At 39.4% G+C, this 24,126-nt stretch overlaps 1 protein-coding gene across 1 annotated transcript; it reads right to left on the bottom strand.

The window, feature by feature from the left end:
* Window positions 1-1,619: 1,619 nt before the first annotated feature.
* LOC103709190 (nuclear pore complex protein NUP58-like) lies at window positions 1,620-24,126 on the bottom strand. The gene is made up of 6 exons (XM_039114348.1): window positions 23,676-24,126; window positions 23,004-23,118; window positions 3,807-4,268; window positions 2,871-3,366; window positions 2,125-2,165; window positions 1,620-2,033 (listed from the first exon to the last, which is right to left on the bottom strand). Exons 1-6 carry the CDS (start codon window positions 24,104-24,106, stop codon window positions 1,992-1,994), a joined length of 1,587 nt encoding a protein of 528 aa, XP_038970276.1. The 5' UTR covers window positions 24,107-24,126; the 3' UTR covers window positions 1,620-1,991.

Below are 24,126 nucleotides of genomic sequence, written 5' to 3'. Positions count from 1 at the left end.
GATCACTGATTATATAATACCAAAATTATCCTTAATATATTCTATCAAAATATATTTATTAATAATATAAATATATTATAATAAAATATTGATATATCTATTAATATATTTTATAAAAATATATTTATTAATCCTATAAATTATTCATTCTAAAAGATATATTAATTGCTATTATAGAATTAATATTTTTATTTATATTTATAAATATATTATTTTTTTAATACTAATATTATTTTGATTAGAAAAATAGGGCAAATAGAAATAATATGTTAAATAAGTTTATCATATAAATATAAAGTACAGCAATATATTTTTACAATAATTTAAAATTATTATTGAATAATAATACGACAATAATATGATTAATAATATATTATAACATAATATATCTCATAAATACAATATATATAATATTAATATAATATAAAATAATATCAATATAAAATATTAACTGTATTGATGTACCAATTTTTTTGTTGGACTAACGGATATTTTTATCCTGAAATTTTAGCTCAAGATCACTGCTTTGGGGTGATTTTGGATTTTCAATCTCAAGAATGGATATTCCATCACTTAATTGAATGATGATTTGAGAAGTGAGGATGATCTGAGATCATTGTCATGTAGAATTACCGTGATGCCACCAACTATATCATTCTTAATCTTAGAATGACCACCTTTTACCAAATGCCTTTTCAATTTGGTGAGCACCTACCTATAGCTCCCGATATCGCTTACTTGCTTAATAAATTTTGCAGGAGAGAATGCATGAGTTCTCTTAGGTTGGAAACGTTCCACGAAACTTTGAGAGAACTTTTTCAAGTAGGTGACACCGTATCGTTGCTCTGCCAACTTGACAATCTCCACACATGTTTCTCAAACCTGTTAAAGACCGAAGTTGTTGATACTTGAACAATAAATCCACGAGAGCAGAGTGTTTATAAAGAATTAGAATATTGATTAGCCTAATCTGAATATACTGTACATATGGAGTGACAATATAAAACATTGATTAGCCTAATCTGAATGAAGAACATTCGAGTACTTGATATCTAACGAGGATACAGGACAAAATCAATACTTAGCACATGTTAAAGATCACTATTTATTATAAACATTCAAAAAATAGTTATTATAGGTGATACCAACTTGGTCCACAACTATATAATTTGCATTAAATGAAAGGTGCATAAACTTAGAATATAAATGGCTTAAACTAAGACTTTAATGGCTTCATGCCAATATTACATAACAATATGTACCACCTGTTAGACTCAGATGCAACCACCTTTGCAAGTAATGTCAATATTCTGTTTCCAAACATATGGCACTTACTTTTCTTTTTTGCAAGACAAGCACAAACTTTACTTTTCAAGAAGAACTGTCATGGCAATTACTGATGGAGGAAAATAATACGTATGCATCTAAATCAATCTCCAAATTTTCTTTTGATCAAAAAACCTATTTCCAGGTTGCCAGCAACAACTGCTAGACTGCTGAAGGGGCAAAAAATAGTCCTGTAAACGCAAGTAAACCCATTTCAAAATTACATGCATTATGGGCTTGAGGATTGCAGGGTACAGTATTGCTCGTAGGAAATAGATTAACCCCAATTTTGGTTGACTAAATGGCCTCAATAGAAAATCTACAGATTTTTTCAGTTCTCACATCTGCTCACTACAAGTTTCAAAATGTTAAAATATTGTTATATGACACCCGCAACTACTACATACACTCACCACGCAACCTTATTCCAGGGGAAGGCAAAAAGAAAGTGAGATGGCACTACCATGAAGTTATTTACACGTTTGATGCTGACACTGCAGAAATTTAAAAAAAAAAGAGAGAAGAAAAATCCTGGAGCCTATCAAGAATCATTGCTGCGCATCTACTTGGGAGAATAATCATCTCAATATGGTGCACAAAATGCTAAGGTCCACAAAATTCTGCAGCAAGGTTTTGGGATTGGACACATTTTCTGTTGGAAGTGATCAGTGCCGGGTTGAATGAGACTCTGGCCTGGACGATTTATACTATTAAGCAAGAAAAAGTAATATGTAAGACAAGTATGTCAAAAAATTAAATTAAATTTCTCGATAAATTAATTGACAGAGTTATACTCACAGATGCAGCACCAAAGCTGGCACCTGAACCAGTTGCAGCACCTAATAGTAGATAGCATACTAAAGTTAAGCATAATCAAGTTAAGCCAGGGAAGAACCATAAGAACTAATCTTAACATGTGCATGGCAAAAAAAAAAGTCTTTACACATGGAGGGCAGCTTGCATCATTTGAGAATACCTAATACTATACAAGTTAATCAAGGCAGAAAGATAACATAGTATTCATAAGTCCACTGTCAATGATTTGGCTGGGAATTTTTTGTATGTTGGCACAAACCAGGATATGGAAACAGTTCTAGAAATAAATAAATGGGAATACACATAAAGCTAAATATTACAATATCATGAGAGAAGAAACTATAACAACACCAATAAGAAGTGCCCGTTGTGTTTGCCACCTTCTTTCTGTTTTTATTTTTTGCAATAGAAATTACCACTTAGGTGGAGAAAAAAGAACAAAATAATAATCAAATCAGTGTGCATGCATTCTTAACTTTAAACAGGTCAGATTATTCAGTATAAGCCTACTTTTCATCTATGTTCACTTTAAGATAATTACAACTTTGGCTGTGAGTATACGGGGCTCTCCCTCAAAACTGTAGGGCCACCAGCCTTTGCCATAATCAGGGTAGAACAGATCTTAGCCTGGCCTCACCTGAGCACTAACACCACTGATGCATGTACTATCTTCACGTTTAAACTAGTGATGTCAGAATAAAATAAACATCATGAGTACTTTGGCATACCTGTGCCAAATGAGGGTGTGGTGAACAGTGGAGAGCTACCCACAGCAGGGGTGGATGAGAAGGAGGCAGTATTAATTCCAAATCCTGAGGGAGCTCGAGTGGACCCAAATAGAGATGTAGATGCAGTCCCAAATGGAGTTGACTGAGGTGTAAACCCAGCAGAGCCAAACAGGCTGGATGATTGAGCAGATGCGGTTGGAGTCAAAAAGAGAAAAGAAGATGAAGCAGAGGATGCAGCAGTAGTCCCTGAAGACAGCTGTGGTGCACTTGATATGGAAGCTGTTGAGCTGGCAAAGATACCAGCAGCTTGGGTGACTGGTCGTGAATAATTAGCCAGTAAATGCGATGTTGGATGAACTCTTCTGGCAGCAGATTCTTGTTTAGCTGCTTCTCTTCTATTGGCCTCAAGAAATGGATCATTACCATCACCCCGACGCTGGTGATCAGCAAGATAGGCCATCTTCATAGACTCAACATACTGATGGAGGTTCTCAACCTGTAACAACAAAAATAATAAATAGCAAGATATTTTCTTTCTAAAGCATTCAAAATAAGGCAAGCATTTGTAGCATGATAACTTCATACTCAAATTAGTCCCCCGGTACTAGAAACAAAACTTTGATGGAAATATTTACGAAAGCCAATCATAAGACTGTCAGGAACCATAATACAAGTGCCTTCACCTTATGGTAGTCTCTTATGCAATTTTGGAGTTACATAGGATTTCCCAGAAGAGAGAGAGACGGAGAGAGAGTTAAAACCAAAATAAGAGATTCCAATCAATACCACAAAATTGTAGCGAATATACACATGATTGGTCAGAAATATGCATGATCTGGAGATTTTTATGGAAGTTGATGTGCATCTAGGATATTAAGTTTGACTCCTTTATTGGAGTGTCAGTAAGCATAACAGGAAAAGCATACAGAATTCTACCTTGGTAGCGACATGGATGAAGTAATCATATACATTTGTCATTACTCTTGGAAGAGCTTCTAAAGACTTTGATGAGGTTTTGTCAGTATCCATCAGGACCAGCTGCTCTAGTTCTTCAATCCACCGGCAACACTCAGTAAGATACTCCTTGAATCTAGCAGCAGTGTGGTGCATGAATTGAGAAGGTCTTTTTGGAATCCCACTATAGAATTCAAAACTTGGTGATATGGAGCTTGTCATCAGTTGATTGGTTTGGCCAGAAGTTCCTGCTGCACCCACAGTCTGACTTGCTGAACCAATACCTGAAGCAGCTGGTACATTTGGACGAAGAAACCTTGGCCTAAGCATCATATATGAACGGACAGCAAATTCTGTATGCCACATCATATCGTTCACTTTCTTCATCAGATCTTGCACCGAGAACTTCTCTCTTTCTATTGACGTAGTGATCCCTCCTAGTTCCTATAAAGCAACAAAAGATCCCATGATCATCATTACAAAATAAAACCTAAAACCACTGAAATGATGCACAAATAGGTGGTCAAATTTTAAAAGCATATAAAGGAAAATGATGATGAGGTGATAAAAACTGCATGCATGGGTAGTTTTACTCGTTTTGAAAAATACAAATCAGATTTATTATAAAGATAATAGGAAGTACAGTTATACAAAAAAAAAAGGTGAAGCAATGCTCAAACATCAAATGGGAAGAGAAGCTTTTTTACCTCAAAAGGACAGAATCTTTATATTCTTTTGCTGCAGTCTATAATAGGCACCTATTACAGAACATCAATTAACACGAGACTTTATAAACATTACCAAATCACATCAGTATCTTTATAAACTTTGCCAGTATCAGTTCCTATCTTTCTAGAACATTGGAGGATATATATCCATTTAGTTATTATATTTATACTTAAATTAGCTCATCAATAATTGACAAGATCCGGAAGCTTAAACAAACAAGTCATTCACATAAACACAATGCCACCATGGAGATTGAATGTTGTTCATCTAGCTCAAGAGAAAAAGAACAACCGCCTGAAATTTACACTAATTAGTTAAATATAGATAGAGAAATAAATAAACGAACATCCCCCCAGGAAAAAAAGAATCTGGCCAGAGAAAGAGAAATTGACTAGAAACCAAGCAGTTTCAGCAAAGAAAGTGAAACCAGCCAAAACCTAAAATCAGCGACAGAATCTGGATCAAATTGGTCTAAACCAATATGTTTCAGCGAGCAGATCGGTTTCTGCAAAATTTAAACTCTTGGAAACAATAAACCAACAACGCATAACAGGCCTTCCAAAATCTTACATAGTGAAGTAGAAATTATAGTGTTGGGTAAGGTTGAAATCTCAGATTTAATTTGAATTTGACCATGCAAACGAGTTCCAGTTTCGGTAAGTTTCAAATTTTCAATTGGTTTGGTAACAAAAAAAATATTGAAAAACATTAAAAAGGTCAAGAAGTTAGAAACAATGTTCTGAACCCATCAACCAAGACCAACCCATTTTTGTGAATGGGTCAAGGGTTAACGATTCAACTGCAGTTCAATGGCAAGTTGGATCAGCAACCACCTTCCATTCCCCATCTCCTACGCCTCTAATGATGATCGCCATCTCCAATCACGTCTTCCACCATTGTGTTTGTTGGGGAGAAAAACAGATCGCCCCGAAACACGTGGGCGCATCGCCGGCACGTGATGACAGGCGCCCCGGCAACAACCCCTGAGGCGCCCGACCTCGAGGCGCCCGACCTTCAGGCACCTGACCTCCAAACGTCCGACCCCGAAGCGCCCAACCTCCAGGCGCCTGATCTCGGCATCCCCGACTTCAGAAGGCCGAACCCAGCTCAGCAGGCCAAGCCGACCTCAGAAGGCCGACCTTGTCGTCCACCTGCTACGGCCATACCCTGCAGCAGCCTCACCGCACCAGCTCAACTAGGGACCATGCTCTGTTACAACCATCAGCAATTAATGCGCATGGTCTCCACAGATTTCCGGCTTACTCAACAATTAATGCGTATGGTCTCCACAGATCTCCTGCTTACTCAAAACCTCAGGCCATTCATGGCAACTAGCTGACTCACTCAACATCGTCCATTCACCTATGGCAATTTATTAATTCACACGACCACGCCCAATCATGACGGCGACTCATTAATTCGCCCAGTCACTTTACAGGTAAGCCTGTATCCCTCCTATAAAAGGGAAACCTCTTCCCCTGGATCGGAAACTTCTGACTCTGAAACTCTGCCTGCAATCTCTCTCTCTTTTTCCACAAAAGCCCCCTCTGACTTAACCATCGGAGGGCCGGCGCCGGAAACCCCGGCCATCGGCTTCTTGTAGGTCTACCGGAGGATGCAGCCCGCCGACGTACCGCTCGCACCGGAGCTCCTCCTTCTCAGCCAAGTGGCCACCCCCGGGTCCAATTTCCAGCAACAGTGTTATTCTCCAAGTATTACAGCAACTCAACGAGAAAAAGGCAGAGAGGAGATCAACACTTAATCTCTTGTGGCATCAACGACCACTAGATCTAGCAGCGCAAGCAAGACAAAGGGTGACAGGATGGATTCTTATCCTCCTACATAACCCACAGGCCATTACCATCTAATCTGGGCAGTTCGGATGGTTGAAGCACCTAAGTCGAATGGTGAATGGGTTTGTCCAACAATTAGGCTGTTCACCAAACAAGCATGTAAAGTGTGCCAGTTGACAAGTCTATTCAGTCGACTTAAGTGAGTCGACCGGGTCTTCAAAGACTAATTAAAAACAATACAAAAGGTGAACCTAATAAAGGAAAATATTAGACACCATTTGAGTATCTTATATTGCTTTTGATCGAGAAGGGCACATCAATTTCGTTGATTTCACATTTAAATAATCAAAAACACAGTTTAAGCAATAACAATAAGAAAATATGATCTGCAATATTTCATTTTGGTATATATCATTTTATTGCTTGATGATAATGTTAGTAAGGTCAAAAAAATTAGTGTTCCTTTCAACTTTTTTTAAACTTTGACATCAATACGCACTCCCAAATCTCCTATAAACTTGCAAGATTCAAGTTTGATTATGACAAAATGCTTCCAAAAATGCAATCAAATGAAGAAACAACAAAATACATAGCACAAGTTGTTTATATTACAATATCATAGCCTTTCAAGTTAATTTTAACAAAATATGTACATATTTTTGGAGTTTAGGCCAACCAATTAAACCAAGCTTTGGCTTTCGCCTCTAATAATGAATATATAGTTTTTAGCCCCTTTATGTCCCAAGTGAGTCTGGAACTCAATCATCCAATCAATTATTTAACTAGCCTGAGAAAATTTTTAGTGAAGTTATCAAAACAAAAGCTAAGCTGCACTTTTATAAATATATATAGAGAGAGAGAGAGACACACACACATATATATACATAAAAATATCCATATACATACATACATATATATATGCATATATATGCATACATACATACATATACATATGAACATAATATACATACACATATATATGTATGTATGTATGTATGTATATCTGTGTGTGTGTATACATGTATAAATATATACATATACATATACATATATACACACACAAATACATATATCTACACACACACCCACACCCCCCCCCCCCACACACATATATATATATATAGATACATACATACGTACATACTTACTTACATACATACATACATACATACATATATACATACATATTTTATATATATATATATATAAAAAGTGCCCATGCAAAATAAACCCAAACTACAAATAGAAGGAAAAAGCCCCAAAAAGCAGACCTAAGTTACAAGATTAGCAAAACCTAGAACAAGGCATAGTGGCCATAGAGTGCAATATGGAAACAGGGGACTCGCATAGCACTAAACGACAATTAAATAGAGAAAAGCTAGGAGTCACTCAGTAGAAATTGCGAAGGGAAAGAAGACGACATTGAAGAAGAATGGCTAAACCTACTTGACTTTTGCTTCGTGTTTCTTTTCATCTCCTTCCCTCTTATCCTTTTTTGTGGACAATGATTTATGTCCATCTACCACTTTTGGCCTCTTCCTTACCATGGTATGTTGTACTGTAACAGACGGTATCGGACGTACCGTACCGATATCAGTGGTGTACCAACACTTAGTACGCTAGGCGTACCGCGTACCGTACCATACCGACACTATGATAGTGTGACACCGGTATGGGGTCCGGTACCGGTACGAAAAACCTTGTTCCTTACAAATAAAATGTGAAACAAACTATAATTTTTTTTTTTAAAAAAAAAGCTTCTAAACAACTCCCTACAAAAACCTTAAATAATAATATGTAGTAGAGTAGCAAAACCACCCAATCTATCGTACACCACACAATAATAATGTTAACTTCATTGCATTTTTTCTAAAAAGGATGGGGTATAACCAACACGTTTCAATTCCAACCCCCACACGTGTGGAAGAGTCAAAAACAATAAAATACAGAAGAGGGGCCCTAAAGCACATATTGGAAGTTGCCATATCTTGCCCCCAAAGAACAAGACATTATTACCATACACTTTCATGAACAAATTGAACTTGCACATCATGATGTTTTTCCTTGTCAAGTATGGTTACCTAGGCACTCAAAATCTTGGGTCTTTTCAACATGTCGAGCACTTGGATACTTGGGACACTTTATAACACTTCTTGACACTTCATACCATCAAACCATCATGTCAGCATCACTATGTGTCTACTTTTGACACTTATATGAAAGCTATCAATACCAACATAACAGTCAGCTACCATTTTATTAAACTTCAAGCACTCAAGGAGAATAATCTAGCTTATTACTTATGATATGCATAACAGCATAAACCGATACATACACACACACATATAAAGCTGTTAGAAGATTTCTATGTAGGATTCTTTAGGACACTTGACATCTATGTCACTTGTAGTCGAGCTTGAGTTCTATCACCATCTTATATAAGAAAACATTGTAACTAACTTAAAATCCACGATTTTTGCCCATACTATAGCACATAGACTGGTATCAATTAAATCATATTTTGGTGCTAAAAGACCCTTCAGCACTTAACAACTAGTGACAAGAACAAAAGGAGGAATTGGAGGAATAGATGGACAATAACCTTCTTGATAGGAAGGAGAAACACAGTCATTTTCAGTTCCATGTTCAATTGAACATTTTTCCAATCATAATGACAAGCTTCAACATGACAAAGGATATAACATCGTCAACAAGAAACAGATTATCACAAACTAGCTCATATGTATCATTGTTAGTACGGTTTTATGCAAGATAGCTACTTCACTTGGTTCACCTACCTCTGTCTTTACTTGCTTGACTATGTTCAAATGCCTTTCTTGGTTGGTAAGATTTGTTCGTAATTTCAGGCTACATAATGAGCTGTCGGCCTCCTCCAATCCCCCTAATCTCCCACAACACTTACAATGCGAAGATCTAACCCTATGTCTCTGGCACAACCACCAAGAGACTTCAGGAATGAGGTAGCTGGAAATTTTTAGTATAAATACCTTTCAAGGCAGCAATTGTTAAAAGACTTCGACCAACGTCGCTGCACACTAGCAACAAAGGCCACAACCGTTGACATTTCAGCCATCACTATTAAAAGGAGCAAGGAGGAGGAAGACAAGGAGAAATAGTAGCATTCCTTCAGCAACAATATATATGTATCTCAAAATTGTGCCTCAAAACACATGGCCTTTCTATTCATTTAGGTAAGCAATTCCTTGAACGGCTCTAAATCCTTGCTTCTCCACAATCATCACCCATTTTTATGCCCTTTGGTACTGTTCAAAACTACAAGGTTAAAAATATCTTAATATAAAATTAAAATTCAGAGCCAGAACTAGTTGAACATCATCTTCCTCCATAAAATTTTATGCCACAATTTAAAAATCTTTATCACAACTATCAGCACTTGCCAATCATCCCTAAGTTATACAACCATTAATGTCACGCCCTGGATCCGGATCCGTGACACGGCCGTGCCATTGCCGACTACTGCCCACAATAGCACGCAGCCTCGTACATGGTCAACATGTAGTCAAAAGCAGTCAAACTTACATATATCAAAATGTAGGTATTACAACATACTGGTTCATATAAGGTACAGAGCTTCTACACAGTTTATGTACATAAATATGTTCATATCACCCAAAATAAGGAAGCCCTGTTACAAAAGAAAAATGCTCCTAGCAGCGGTCACTGGTGGGGATCTAAAAAAAAACATAAATGCACGGGTATGAGCTACACAGCTCAGTAAGTGGTCCTGCATAATCTTATCGGATCAACTACCATACTGATCATATTTAATCAGGGTTTGAGAAGCTGACATGTATACTACTGAATAAATCATTATAATAAAATATTCATGCTGAGTAAATAAATCAGTATCCTACATTATCAAGAAATCTTGTAACATGCATATATAAAGAAAATCGTGCCACCGGCATGCCGTGGTCATACTCTCAGATGCTACTGCGAAGTCATTCTTGGCCACTGGCGGGGCCAGCTCAGTTATTAGACGGCCACTGGCGAGGCTGGCTCAGTCATTCTGCCACTGGCAAGGCCGGCTCAGTTGCATTCGATCAGTAGCTCTTAAGAGTTCGTAGACAATACTTCTTATAGGTGGTACCTCATGGATGCTACGGCGAATTCATTATCGGTCACTGGCGGGGCCTGCTCAGTTATTAGTCGGCCACTGGCGGGGCTGGCTCAGTCATTATCGGCCACTGGCAAGGCCGGCTCAGTTGCATTCGGCCCGTAGCATCGAGAACCCTTAGGTACCCCTTGCAAGATGTGCAAATAACTGGAGGCAATTCATCATCATTCTTTATGCTCATGCTAATGAAAATTATGACATGTAATTCCATTCACCTTACATGCATCATGAAATCTACATAAGCATGATATATGCACAATCACCAATTATATGGCTCACACATGCCACTCATACACATGATTCATAATCCATATCTTAGGATATAATGTAATCTACTTATTTCGTAGGCATAATGGAAATCATAAAGCACATACAATCATAACTTGTATAACTAAAGCATGCCATATACATTCACCATGCACAGCTTATAATTTAGGGTACATGACCTACAATACAAGTATAACGTTAAATTTCATGCATGATCCATAAAAGATTAGGACAGGTTACTTACAGTGATTCGCTTTCTCCCAAGTTTCTTACGTTCTGGTGACGGATCCTGAGTCACCTAAAATCACATCATAATAAGCATATTATTTCCTTTTTACTTGTTTGGATCCTACCCGAATTATAGCCCAAGTCTAATGTGTCCATATTGGAGCCTTGATTGGGTTCATATGGGTTAATTGGCCTTCTAATTGGTCAATAGGCTTAATCCCAAGTTTAATTGGGCCAAATTTTGGGTTTAAGGGTCAATGTGGCCTATTTGGGCCTGAGTCAGGGTCAGCCCAAAGTCAATTTGGCCTCAAATTAGTTGGTTTGGGCTCGAATTGGGCCTGATTTACATTCAATCGGGTCTGTTAAGACCCACATACTTAATTGGGTTCGGACTGGGCTTAAATTGGTCTCAATTGGGTTCAGATTTCACCTAATTCGTCATTTGGGTTCGCCCAAACAGATTGGACTTGGTTTATTTGGGTTTACTTAACCCAATTTGACTTTTAGGCCTAACGGGTTGCGGGTTCGGATTTGGATCCGACCCGCGAACCCGCTATCCGGGTTTTTCCTCCCTTCCAGAGGCTTCGCCTCTTCGTCTCCCGGCTCCCCTCTCTCTCTTCCGGCCGCTCTCTCTCCCTCTTCTCTCCTTCGTCTCCACCGGAACCCACGCCTCCGGCCGGTCCTCCGGCCCCCTTCTTCTCCTCCGGCCAGATCTGTGGCCTTCTCCCTCTCGGTCACTCCCTCTCCTTCTCTCTCTCTTTCTCTTTCTTTCTTCTTTGTTTTCGCCGAGACCCTAGCCTCCGGCCGAGCCCTCGGCTTTCTCCGGCTCCGGTCTTTCTTCCCTTCTTTCCCTCTCTCCTTCTCCTTCTCTTTTCCTTTCTTTCTTTTGTTGTTCCCACCGAAACCCTAGATCCTGGTCCTTCATCCCTTCCGTAGCCCTCCATCTTCTCCCTTTCTTCTTTTGCAGGCGGCCGGGGAGGCGAGGCTCCCCCCGATCCACCGACCGAGGCGGAGCTTCCCCCCCTGGAGGGCCGGCGGAAGGAAGGCCGGCCCTTCCTCTTCTCCAAAGCGATGCCGGAGAAGAGGAGAAGCGCCGGGAGGTGGGGTCACGGCTGGATCTCCTCCGGGAGGTCTCCACCTGCTCCGACCGCGGTGAGGTAAGGCCGCAGTCCGAGGATGAAGCCTCTACAGTCCGGTGAGTTCATTCTAATTTTTCCTTGGTCCTTCCTTCCGGCACCACCACCCCTTGCCGGAGAAGAGGCGGTGGTCCGGCCGGGGTTGGCAGCCCTGTGGCCACGCCGGTTGCCGGCTCAACCTGACCGGCGGCCCGGGGCTGCCCCTCGAGCCCTAGGGTACCCGTGGCCGAGGCCGCGGTGTCCGGTTCGTCCGCAGGCCGAGCCCGGTTGGGTTCGGCCCGGGTGGCCGTTGAGTACGCGGCCTGTGAGTCCGGCCCGACCCGGGGCTTGTGGGTTTTTCTCCCTCTCCTGTGCCGGCCTCCTCCCCTCTGTTTCACTGTTGACACAGAGGGGGAGAGCACCCCACTGAGGGGTTTCTTTACTTCTGTTAAACTCTAACCCTAAAAACTCCTTACCTTGGCCAGTTGCAGTCGGGCAGTGCTTCCTCCCTAGTAGTCCCTCCTTTCTCAGAGCTTCAGGGTTTCTTTGCCTTCGGCTCCAGGGCTTCGGCTCTCTCTCTCGTTCAGTGTTCTAGGGGGTCTGTGACTTGGGGTTGCCGGCAGAGGCTTAAATAATTTGTTTAAGGGATGAGACCTCCTCTGAGAGGTCCCATCCTCTCCTTTTCTCCTTGCTCCGGGACTGTCAGCCGCCCCCCCGGTCTCAGGCGCACCGGAATCGGCTGCCAGCAGGGGGGTTGAGGTGGCGGCTCCAGGTTCTGCATGGCTGGGGGTCCCTCAGTGAGGTCCCATCCCCCCTACCCTCTGGCTCCGGGACTAACAGCCGCCCCCCTTGTCTCAGGCCCGCCGGAATCGGCTGCCAGCAGGGGGTGAGGTGGCCGTCCCAGGGTTTGCATGGCTGGGGATTTTCTTCTGTGAAGTCCCATCTCTCCTGCCCTCTGGTTCCGGGACTAACAGCTGCCCCCCCTTGCTCTGCCTTTGGGCCTGGCCTTGCCACGTGGGGCATGAGGTGGCCTTCCCCTGTCGGCCAGTTGTGGCCTTATCCTTTCTCTTCCCGGCATGAGGTGGCAACCTCTTTCCGATTGCCACTCTGATAGTACTGCCCACAGTAAAAATTTGGGCCCAAACCCCTAACTGGGCCTATTTCTTATTGGGCCTAGTAGGTTGTGGGCCCGGACATTACAATTAAGAACAAGGACTAGGCCTGATTGATAGGCTGAAAGAACTCTTACACATTATTCACCTTCTCCCACATCATTATGAAGCATTTAAGGATCTTGTTTCTTAGCTAAGGGTTGGGATTTGGACATGACAAGGGATAACTGTTTTTATAAAAAAAGTTTGCATAAATAAGGGATATTTTTCAATGCCTAATAGTTAAACTTCACGCTAAAAAGATGATTGGAATCACACATGGCTGGTTGATTGTATTATAAGAGTTATGAGAGCCATGGTCATCATCACAAGTGAATGTAACTAGCAAAATCCTTTTTCACTCAAGTGTTTTGAAAGATTGTAGATGGTAGGAAGGTAGCTAGGTGATTGTCTAGCATCTAGGCTCTATGCAAAAACATGGAGATCAAGGCATCCATAAAATAACAAATTCAAAAAACAAACAAACATATGTAGAAATCTAGAAAATGGTTGAGTCCAAAAAATGAAACATAAATATCACGTAAGATATAAGTCAACTGGGTAATTGCAACAATTAGGCCATGTTTGGGTGCTGGTAATGGGGTGTGTTGCCCAGTAGATACAACCCAAGAGGGGGGGTGAATTGGGTCTTTCAAAACTTTTATGCTACTTCTAAAACTTTTTGATTAACTATGCTAAGTTGTATAGATGCACAGTGAAAGTTAAACTTAGCAAGGGTTTGATGTATAGACTTCGACTTGATTAAATATGCTTGCAACTAAAGGATGTGCGGATAAGAATTAAGCAAGCAATTTATCTAAGTAAGTAAGTGTGTTAGTTAGACAATAACTAGAGGCATTACAAACACAAAGGACATATAGTGGTTCGGTGCACTCCAGCACCTACATCCACTCCCCAAGACCTCTTGGGAATTTCACTATAATCCTACCGATTACAGCCGGTTGTTTTACAAGCTCACAACCCAACTTGTTGTTTTACGAGCGCACAACGAACTCGGTCGGTTTTCCCAGGCTCACCGACTAGAACCACTCCGATTGTTTTCCCGGGATCACAATCAAACCCTTACACGTTGGTTTTACCCTCGGCTCACCAACAAACCTAAACCCCGTTGGTTTTCCCTTTGGCTCACCAACAAACCTTAATCCCGTTGGTTTTCCCTTTGGCTCACCAACAAACCTTACACCGTTGGTTTTCCCTTTGGCTCACCAACAAACCTTTAACCCCTTGATTCAATCCCTTGATTGAATCAAGTTACAAGATATTAAAACAAAGAATAAAAACAAATCAAAGCTTCTTAAACAAGCAGATATGACAATATAAACAAATAGAGTAAAGAGAAGCCCTCAAACGAGTTTTGAAGATGGAGGAGCTCGGCTTCTTCTTTACTTGACCCTCTTCTGATTTGGCACGAAGTGGAGGATCACTGAGGCAGCACACGGATGGAGAGGAAGCTTTGGGATTCACTTGGATGCTCTTCTTCCCTCTATTTCACTTTGAATGGCCCTTTTGTGCTTTTGGGAGATTTCCCTTGTAATCTGTTTGGAATCTCTTCCCTAAAAGTTCTCTCCCACTTCCATGCCTTCTCCCCTAGCTCTCTTCTTGTTTTTATAGCTTTAGATGGCGTGGAAACAAGAATATAGCCGTTAGAGACAAGAAAAAGAGCCGTTGGACACAGTCTGCATTTCCTGACAATGTTACCGTTGGGATCGGAGTCGACTCGCGCGATCAGGAGTCGACTCGCCTGTTGCAGGAGTCGGCTCGTGCTTTACTGGAGACGACTCGGCTACTGTTCCAAATTTGAATTAAAGTGCATGCCTTGACTGGGAGTCGACTCGACTTAACCCGGAGTCGACTCGCCAACATCTGGAGCTGACTTGGCATCTTCGGAGTCGGCTCATCCCATGAATCCAGAGGACATACTTTCTGATTTTCTTCCTCGAGTCGACTCGGATTCTCTTGGAGTCGACTCGGCTCTCAGAGCCCGAAAACTGATCCTCTGCATTTTTGGGGTCGCGCTGCCTTGGAGTCGACTCGAACTGTCTGGGAGTCGACTCGAATCTCAGAGGCAGTAACTTGGTTTTCTGTCTGTTGATGGTCGCGGAGTCTCGGAGTCGACTCGTGCAATGCGGGAGTCGACTCGAATCTCAGAGTCCCAAAAATGCTCTCTGACTTTTTCCTTGTGTTCCGCTGAGAGTCGACTCTTGCTTTCTTTGGAGTCGACCTACCAACCATCGGAGTCGACTCGCGTTCCACTGGAGTCGACTCGAATCTCAGACCCGAAAACTGCTCTCTGACTTTTCTGCCTGTGACTCCTAGGAGTCGACTCATACTTCTCCGGAGTCGACTCATACTTCTCCGGAGTCGACTCGAATTCCACTGGAGTCGACTCGAAGACTGTTCTTTTGAATTTTTCTTTTGATTTTACTCCTCCAATTTGAATCCTTTGAACTTTAAACTTTGGGCCAATAAATTGTAGCTTTCTTCCAACTTGAGAGCTTTGGAGGCCTTCTTGTGTTCTCCCAACTTGCTATGTTCCTTGCAAAATAAATATCTTTCTCCTTGCAACATAAGCATTAGTATCTATACTTCAAGGTTTTGTGATCATCAAAATCAATTTATGAATCAATCTTTGGGTCATCAATCTCCCCCTTTTTGATGATGACAAAACTTGGAGTATATGCAATATAAAAGATATTGATTTCTAGAAGTAATACATAGCTAAGTTGCATGAAGTAGAAAACATATATATTTAAAAACATACTTCATGATAATGCTTTAGATTTAATCAGCTTAACACAATCAACATATTTAAATTTTAAGCTGATTTGTATTCAATTCAAAGTAATAAAGCATTCTGAGTATATAGCATATACTTAGATATTTCTCCCCCTTTTTGACAACATCAAAAAGATAGTGAAACATTAAGTACAAAGATCAGATCAGAACACATCGAGTGTGAATTCAAGAGATTTTCTAATTTGATACCACAGATAGTTTTCTAATCAAGTGTAGGTGGAATCTTCCTTAGGTTAATTCAAGAAGTACCACAAATGATATTCAAGGAAAAACATGAGTGTAAATCTAACCTCTCTTTAATAATAAGTATGAAAGCTTGTTCATTGAAGAACGTTTGCCCAATCTATTAAGTATTTTATCAACATGAGAGCAATTTAATTGATTTTCAGAGTAAAAGATCAAAACTTATATACTTGAAAAACATATCATCATGTTGGATCATGACTTCAAAGTTCTTTTTATGATAATAAGAGCATTGGGGCACAAATACCAAAATATGAATTCATGCAATTTATGATATATCTTAGAGCTCTTTTAAGGACTTTCTTTTATTCCTTTAGAAAATAAGCACGATTTGATACATATATAAAAATATGAATTGGCACAATATTGAAGTTCTAAAGAGCAAGCCAATTAGGACTCATTAGTGAATTCCAAAATAGATTTTCTACGAGATACTCAAGAAAATTTAACACGTTATTCTCCCCTTTTTTTCATTAAATTAGAGGCTCTTAAGATCAACTATTTGAATTGCAATTTGGTTCATGATTTGTGCAGAAGATATATTAACCAAATAACATGCCTCAAGGTGTATCATAAAGATTTTCAGATTTAAATTTCAGATGATACATATTGGAGAGTATTAGGATCACTTTTCATTTAGTATTCTTTCCCTCTTCTATAGATTTATGTAATTAAGTTCCGTGAGACCTCTCCTTCTGAAATTTTCTTTCTCCCCCTCTATTGATCATTCCATTTAAGAGTTTAGAATTTGAAGATAATGTTCATAAAATTGTCAATCTCAAAAATATATTTTCTATAAGTTTCAGCTCATTTTCATAAGACTCAAGGTTTGAGATAAGACAGCCTTTATAGAACTCATCTCAAGGTAATTAAAGCATGTCTTGCAATATAAGGAGGTTCATCAAAATCAATCCATAAAATTCAAGGTATGCATCAAATTAAAGTTTCTTTAGGATAAGATACTGAATATCTAAAGCTCCCCCTCAAAAGATGCATTCTTCTTTAATCATTCTTTTCTTTGGTTGAATTTCAGAATTTAATAATAAACGTGAATAAAACTGAAATTCTATGTTATCGAGAATGTAGAGTGATCTAGAATTATTCAAAATTTATAGTATTCACTCTATATATATATATTCTGATGATAGTTTCTAAGAATGTAGGAGAGAAAAACATATAGATGATCATTGAGGTATGTGTATTTATAGAACTCAATTTCTTAATCACAGTTCTTCAGCAATGTATACATGAAGCTCAAAAAATTTTTTAAATATTAAAATAAAGTCATATATTTTAAAAATATTTACTTGCAATCAAGATCATCGTAAGACACATCATTTGAATCAAAATTAGTATACTTTGAAGATAAGAAATGATATGTTTCGGATGCGTATCGGAGCAATCAAAATAAATTCTGTTTTTCTTACATTAACATTTTATTTAGTAATCATATGGAGTTTAAACTTTTATACAAAATCGGATTCTGAATTACATAGGATTTTCAATAGAAGCTTTCTAAGTCATAATATGAGATATGTATCTTTCACAATGTAGCTCATCTTAAATTGTTACGATTGAAAAATACATATTTCAATAACATTAAGGCACTTTCAGAATCTTTGTGTTTAATTTTGAGTTTCGATACAAAATAAAGGATATTTTAACAAGTATTAGGACATTATGTATCAAAGTTAGGCAAGTAGAAAGATAGATCAATATCAGTTTATTTTTCCTAAATAGAGATGTTCTTCTCTTCTCCTTTCTGCAATTTTATTTAGCTTTCAGATTTTAACAATGATTGTGAATGACAAATCTGAAATTTCTTTTCAATAAAACTAAACAAAAGATGTTATGTAGCAATTCAAACATTCAATCAAATTGTCCAAGTATGAAACATTACAAAATATTGAGAATCCATAAATCAAGACATCATACCATATGCAAAATATACCATGTGTTAAGTCATGCATTAAAATACTAAGTACAAGAATGTCAAGGATCAAAATCAATTCTTTTCAAATAAACTCCCCCTATTTAAATATAATCTTGCAATGATTTCATCCTTAAAGTGTGTTTTCAAGTGATTAAAAATTTGACTTAATTCTACTTTCATTTACTTTGTTTTTCATTTATAACTTTCTTATGCTCTATACTCTATTTGCTCCCTATCCGGTGGAGTTGGGAAGGGGCACGAGGTACTACCACTAGCCTCCCTCTTGTGCCGTCCCTAATATGCCCTACACCGAATAGTTGGGTCAAATAGTGCCGGGTACTACCACTAGCCTCCCCATTGGCACCATCCCTATGATAAGCAATATAGAAAGGTTAAAATGTTTACTTCAAAAACTCCCTGTTTAAGTGTAATTAATTATGGATTTTATTCCTTCCAAAAGAAAGCTCACACAAGTCTCACAAATGTGTCGAATATATTAAGTTTGTTTTGCTTTTCCTTAAGGTTGAAGTGTTTGCCTCTACTTGGATTTTACTTCTCTTGAATAATATCCATTTTCTTTTCTTTATCTCTCTCTCTTTTTGTTATTCTCAAGTAATCTACATGAAAGAGCAGAATAAAGAAATAATGAAATGTATCGTATAGAGGTATATCATGCAAACACTATTTTCATTATGCCCAAGAATTCGTAGCTTCTCACAAGTCATTCTAAATCAGAGTTTTAATCATATACTTGTGTATTTCATGGTTATGATACAGCCATAGAAATATTTTAGATTGAGCAAACCATGAAACAATTTCTAAAAGTATAAGTCAGTCAATACACATATAGACATGATATCAAAAATTAATAATTGAAGCATATGAGAGCTAATCTGAGATTTATCATAAATATTTTCTAAAGTATCCCAGATCTCCTTAGCAGATAAGCATGCAGAAATTTCATTAAACTTTGTTTCTTGAATAGCACAATATAATATGTTCATAGCATTAGCATTTAATTGTGCTAAGTCCTTCTCATTAATATGAGAGAGTGTGTGAAGGTCATTTATTATGATTTTCCATAGATAATAGTTTTGTGATTGAATGAAAATGCGCATGCGTATTTTCCAATGTGGGTAGTTTATACCATTAAACAGTGGAGGTGTATCAATTGATTGTCCTTCTCCTAGAAAACTATCTATTTGAGTTGTCATGATCTTTGGCTCTAGTCGGTTAAGACTACAAATAATATTTGAGCACCTGCTCTGATACCACTTGTTGCCCAGTAGATACAACCCAAGAGGGGGGGTGAATTGGGTCTTTCAAAACTTTTATGCTACTTCTAAAACTTTTTGATTAACTATGCTAAGTTGTATAGATGCACAGTGAAAGTTAAACTTAGCAAGGGTTTGATGTATAGACTTCGACTTGATTAAATATGCTTGCAACTAAAGGATGTGCGGATAAGAATTAAGCAAGCAATTTATCTAAGTAAGTAAGTGTGTTAGTTAGACAATAACTAGAGGCATTACAAACACAAAGGACATATAGTGGTTCGGTGCACTCCAGCACCTACATCCACTCCCCAAGACCTCTTGGGAATTTCACTATAATCCTACCGATTACAGCCGGTTGTTTTACAAGCTCACAACCCAACTTGTTGTTTTACGAGCGCACAACGAACTCGGTCGGTTTTCCCAGGCTCACCGACTAGAACCACTCCGATTGTTTTCCCGGGATCACAATCAAACCCTTACACGTTGGTTTTACCCTCGGCTCACCAACAAACCTAAACCCCGTTGGTTTTCCCTTTGGCTCACCAACAAACCTTAATCCCATTGGTTTTCCCTTTGGCTCACCAACAAACCTTACACCGTTGGTTTTCCCTTTGGCTCACCAACAAACCTTTAACCCCTTGATTCAATCCCTTGATTGAATCAAGTTACAAGATATTAAAACAAAGAATAAAAACAAATCAAAGCTTCTTAAACAAGCAGATATGACAATATAAACAAATAGAGTAAAGAGAAGCCCTCAAACGAGTTTTGAAGATGGAGGAGCTCGGCTTCTTCTTTACTTGACCCTCTTCTGATTTGGCACGAAGTGGAGGATCACTGAGGCAGCACACGGATGGAGAGGAAGCTTTGGGATTCACTTGGATGCTCTTCTTCCCTCTATTTCACTTTGAATGGCCCTTTTGTGCTTTTGGGAGATTTCCCTTGTAATCTGTTTGGAATCTCTTCCCTAAAAGTTCTCTCCCACTTCCATGCCTTCTCCCCTAGCTCTCTTCTTGTTTTTATAGCTTTAGATGGCGTGGAAACAAGAATATAGCCGTTAGAGACAAGAAAAAGAGCCGTTGGACACAGTCTGCATTTCCTGACAATGTTACCGTTGGGATCGGAGTCGACTCGCGCGATCAGGAGTCGACTCGCCTGTTGCAGGAGTCGGCTCGTGCTTTACTGGAGACGACTCGGCTACTGTTCCAAATTTGAATTAAAGTGCATGCCTTGACTGGGAGTCGACTCGACTTAACCCGGAGTCGACTCGCCAACATCTGGAGCTGACTTGGCATCTTCGGAGTCGGCTCATCCCATGAATCCAGAGGACATACTTTCTGATTTTCTTCCTCGAGTCGACTCGGATTCTCTTGGAGTCGACTCGGCTCTCAGAGCCCGAAAACTGATCCTCTGCATTTTTGGGGTCGCGCTGCCTTGGAGTCGACTCGAACTGTCTGGGAGTCGACTCGAATCTCAGAGGCAGTAACTTGGTTTTCTGTCTGTTGATGGTCGCGGAGTCTCGGAGTCGACTCGTGCAATGCGGGAGTCGACTCGAATCTCAGAGTCCCAAAAATGCTCTCTGACTTTTTCCTTGTGTTCCGCTGAGAGTCGACTCTTGCTTTCTTTGGAGTCGACCTACCAACCATCGGAGTCGACTCGCGTTCCACTGGAGTCGACTCGAATCTCAGACCCGAAAACTGCTCTCTGACTTTTCTGCCTGTGACTCCTAGGAGTCGACTCATACTTCTCCGGAGTCGACTCATACTTCTCCGGAGTCGACTCGAATTCCACTGGAGTCGACTCGAAGACTGTTCTTTTGAATTTTTCTTTTGATTTTACTCCTCCAATTTGAATCCTTTGAACTTTAAACTTTGGGCCAATAAATTGTAGCTTTCTTCCAACTTGAGAGCTTTGGAGGCCTTCTTGTGTTCTCCCAACTTGCTATGTTCCTTGCAAAATAAATATCTTTCTCCTTGCAACATAAGCATTAGTATCTATACTTCAAGGTTTTGTGATCATCAAAATCAATTTATGAATCAATCTTTGGGTCATCAGGGTGGTTAAGTGGTGGTTATCCACTTAACTAGCCATGCACAAGCAAAAAGGTGGTATTTAAAGTTTATCTAGTCAACACCCTAAAAAATCACATACCTTGGTTAAGTATATTTCATGGTGGAAGGCGGAATATGTCTAATCACCAGAACTCTCTCTTCTCCCTTCTTACTCTTTCACTTTTTTCCATAACTGATCCACTAATCCTCAATCGTCAACCAAACAAGGGATATCAATATCCCATGGGTAACCGAATAAAGGATGATTACCTAGAGTTAAAAGTATTTACCCCCGATTAGCCATTTGACATCCAAAAAGGGCCAACACATAAATCAATCTCTTCCTCCATATTCAAATATGATGAAGAACATGGACATGGGTGCCTAGGCAACTTTGTTTTAAAACATTAAACTCCATCCATCAACCCTTCATGAATAAGAAGTGTTTCTTTATATGGTCAACACACCAAAAGTAAATGGTCGAACAGCCTTGCTAAACTATTTAAGAAAAGAAGGTACTTCTTTTTATAGTGCTAACAAATGGTACCCTCCATAGTGGACGAGTGAACCAGACTTTTTATATTATTCATGACAACATTACCCCAGTAACCATGGAACACTAAACTACATGACTTAGACTCGTTGTTTAAAGATCTATATTTGTCTACAATATGAAAATGGAAAACGGTGCACATTGTTGTCTTCTTGATTTCTAATGTTCTTGAATACGAACATAGTACAGTCTACCTCCCTATTTAGGACATCAACAGAAGAATTTAAATTGCAGTAAGATGTTTGTACATTCTCTTCATTTGAAGAACTCATTTGTCACACGCAAAAGCATGGGTTTTCACAAGAATGCGCTCAAATATACATAGGATTATTTCATTTAATAAAGCAACAAATTTTAAGTGAACATCCACATTTTCTTCAAATAATTTGATTTAGGTAGGGTATCTATGTCTTACTTATGGTGGTGGGCCAGTTTCCAAAAGCCTCTCCCATTCTTATTCCCATTTACAAATATGAAACATGTAAAATCAAAATGTTCCGTCCAAATTTCAATTCTCAATTAGATGTGCTTCCAGCTCCATGCTTCCAAGTCTATACAAATATACAAAGTAATTATTGTAATGAACATTGAAAAAAATATTTGAGCTATTCAATTTAAAATAGCCCAACAGTGTACCTCGACTTATACAACTATTTGGAAAGTAGAGTAAACCCAATAAAAATGCGCATTCTTTTCTATATGAAATTCACTAATAATGTCATCCTCAGACTAAGCAAACAATGAAATGATATATCCAGCATGACATGTAAAAAGGGGAAGATTAATGATACAGATATATATAAAAGCTCAAATATTCACAAAACTGCAATGGACAAAACAAGGTGAAAGGATAATGGCAAAACCTGAAGAATACGACTAGCATCAAGCTCGAAATGGTCACTTGATACTGATGAATCATAAAGTCGGAAGCATTGATCCAGCCTCTCGCTCTCGGCCCTGTACTCCTGAATTCGCTCCCTGCATCATGAACCACATCTATGGTTACCCTTAGTCAATAAAGACAAGAGAAATGAAGGAAATCATATTGCAGAAGAATCTTGCATGAAAGAAGATGAACAAAATTCACTTTCCAAAACAAAGTATAAAAACCCAAACTGAAACGATGCAAAGAATTTAAAAGCACTCCTTTTTTCCCTCCTCTCAAATAAGAAAACTGAAAGGAAAACACAACAGAAGACACTAAATACAATGCAGACAATAAAAAAGATAAAGAACCTGCATGACAGGAAAGGAGCAGAAAGCCTGTTTCTGAAACAAATATCGAAACCCCAGTGCAAATTATGCAAACATATCAGAAACATTCTTCCTTCTTCCCTATAAACCAACAAAGTGAGGAAGAAAAAAAAGGAAAAGAAATCTAGAAGGCATATGACCCACAATATCTTGAAAGAGGGCAAGAAAGCAACAGCCATTGAGAAAAAGAAGACTCCTGTAACCAAAATTCATAAAACCTAACGCAAAAGAAAGCCAAATTTCAGCAAGAAAGCATAAACAAGAAGCCAAGAAACCCCTACTCGATCTGCAGCAGAAGCTTCTGCGAATCCGGATGTAAATCCACAAATTTAGTATTATTACTCGTTGGCGAACCATCCGCCGTGAACAGCATCAACTGCTGCTGCGGCGGCGGCGCCTGCTGCTGCGACTGCGGCGCCTGCTGCTGCTGCGGCTGCTGACCGAACGAAGGCAACTGCGAGAATTGCTGCTGCTGCTGCGGTTGAGGGATTTGGAAGATCGACGGCTGCTGTTGTTGCTGTTGGGGGTGGGGGGGCTGGAATATCGACGGCTGCTGTTGGGGTTGGGGGGTCTGGAAGATCGACGGCTGCTGTTGCCGTTGGGGTTGGGCGGTCTGGAAGATCGACGGCTGCTTCTGCTGTTGGGGTTGAAGGGTTTGAAAGAGGGAGGGCAGCTGTTGTTGGAGTTGAGGAGTGGAGAAGGCGAACGCCATTTGTGGGTGGGATTGGAAGA

This window comes from Phoenix dactylifera, chromosome 16 (genome assembly GCF_009389715.1).
Source record: "Phoenix dactylifera cultivar Barhee BC4 chromosome 16, palm_55x_up_171113_PBpolish2nd_filt_p, whole genome shotgun sequence".
In the NCBI taxonomy this organism is placed as follows: Eukaryota; Viridiplantae; Streptophyta; class Magnoliopsida; order Arecales; family Arecaceae; genus Phoenix; species Phoenix dactylifera.
The sequence above is the reverse complement of the archived record's forward strand: the minus strand, read 5'-3'. Positions and strand labels throughout refer to the sequence as shown.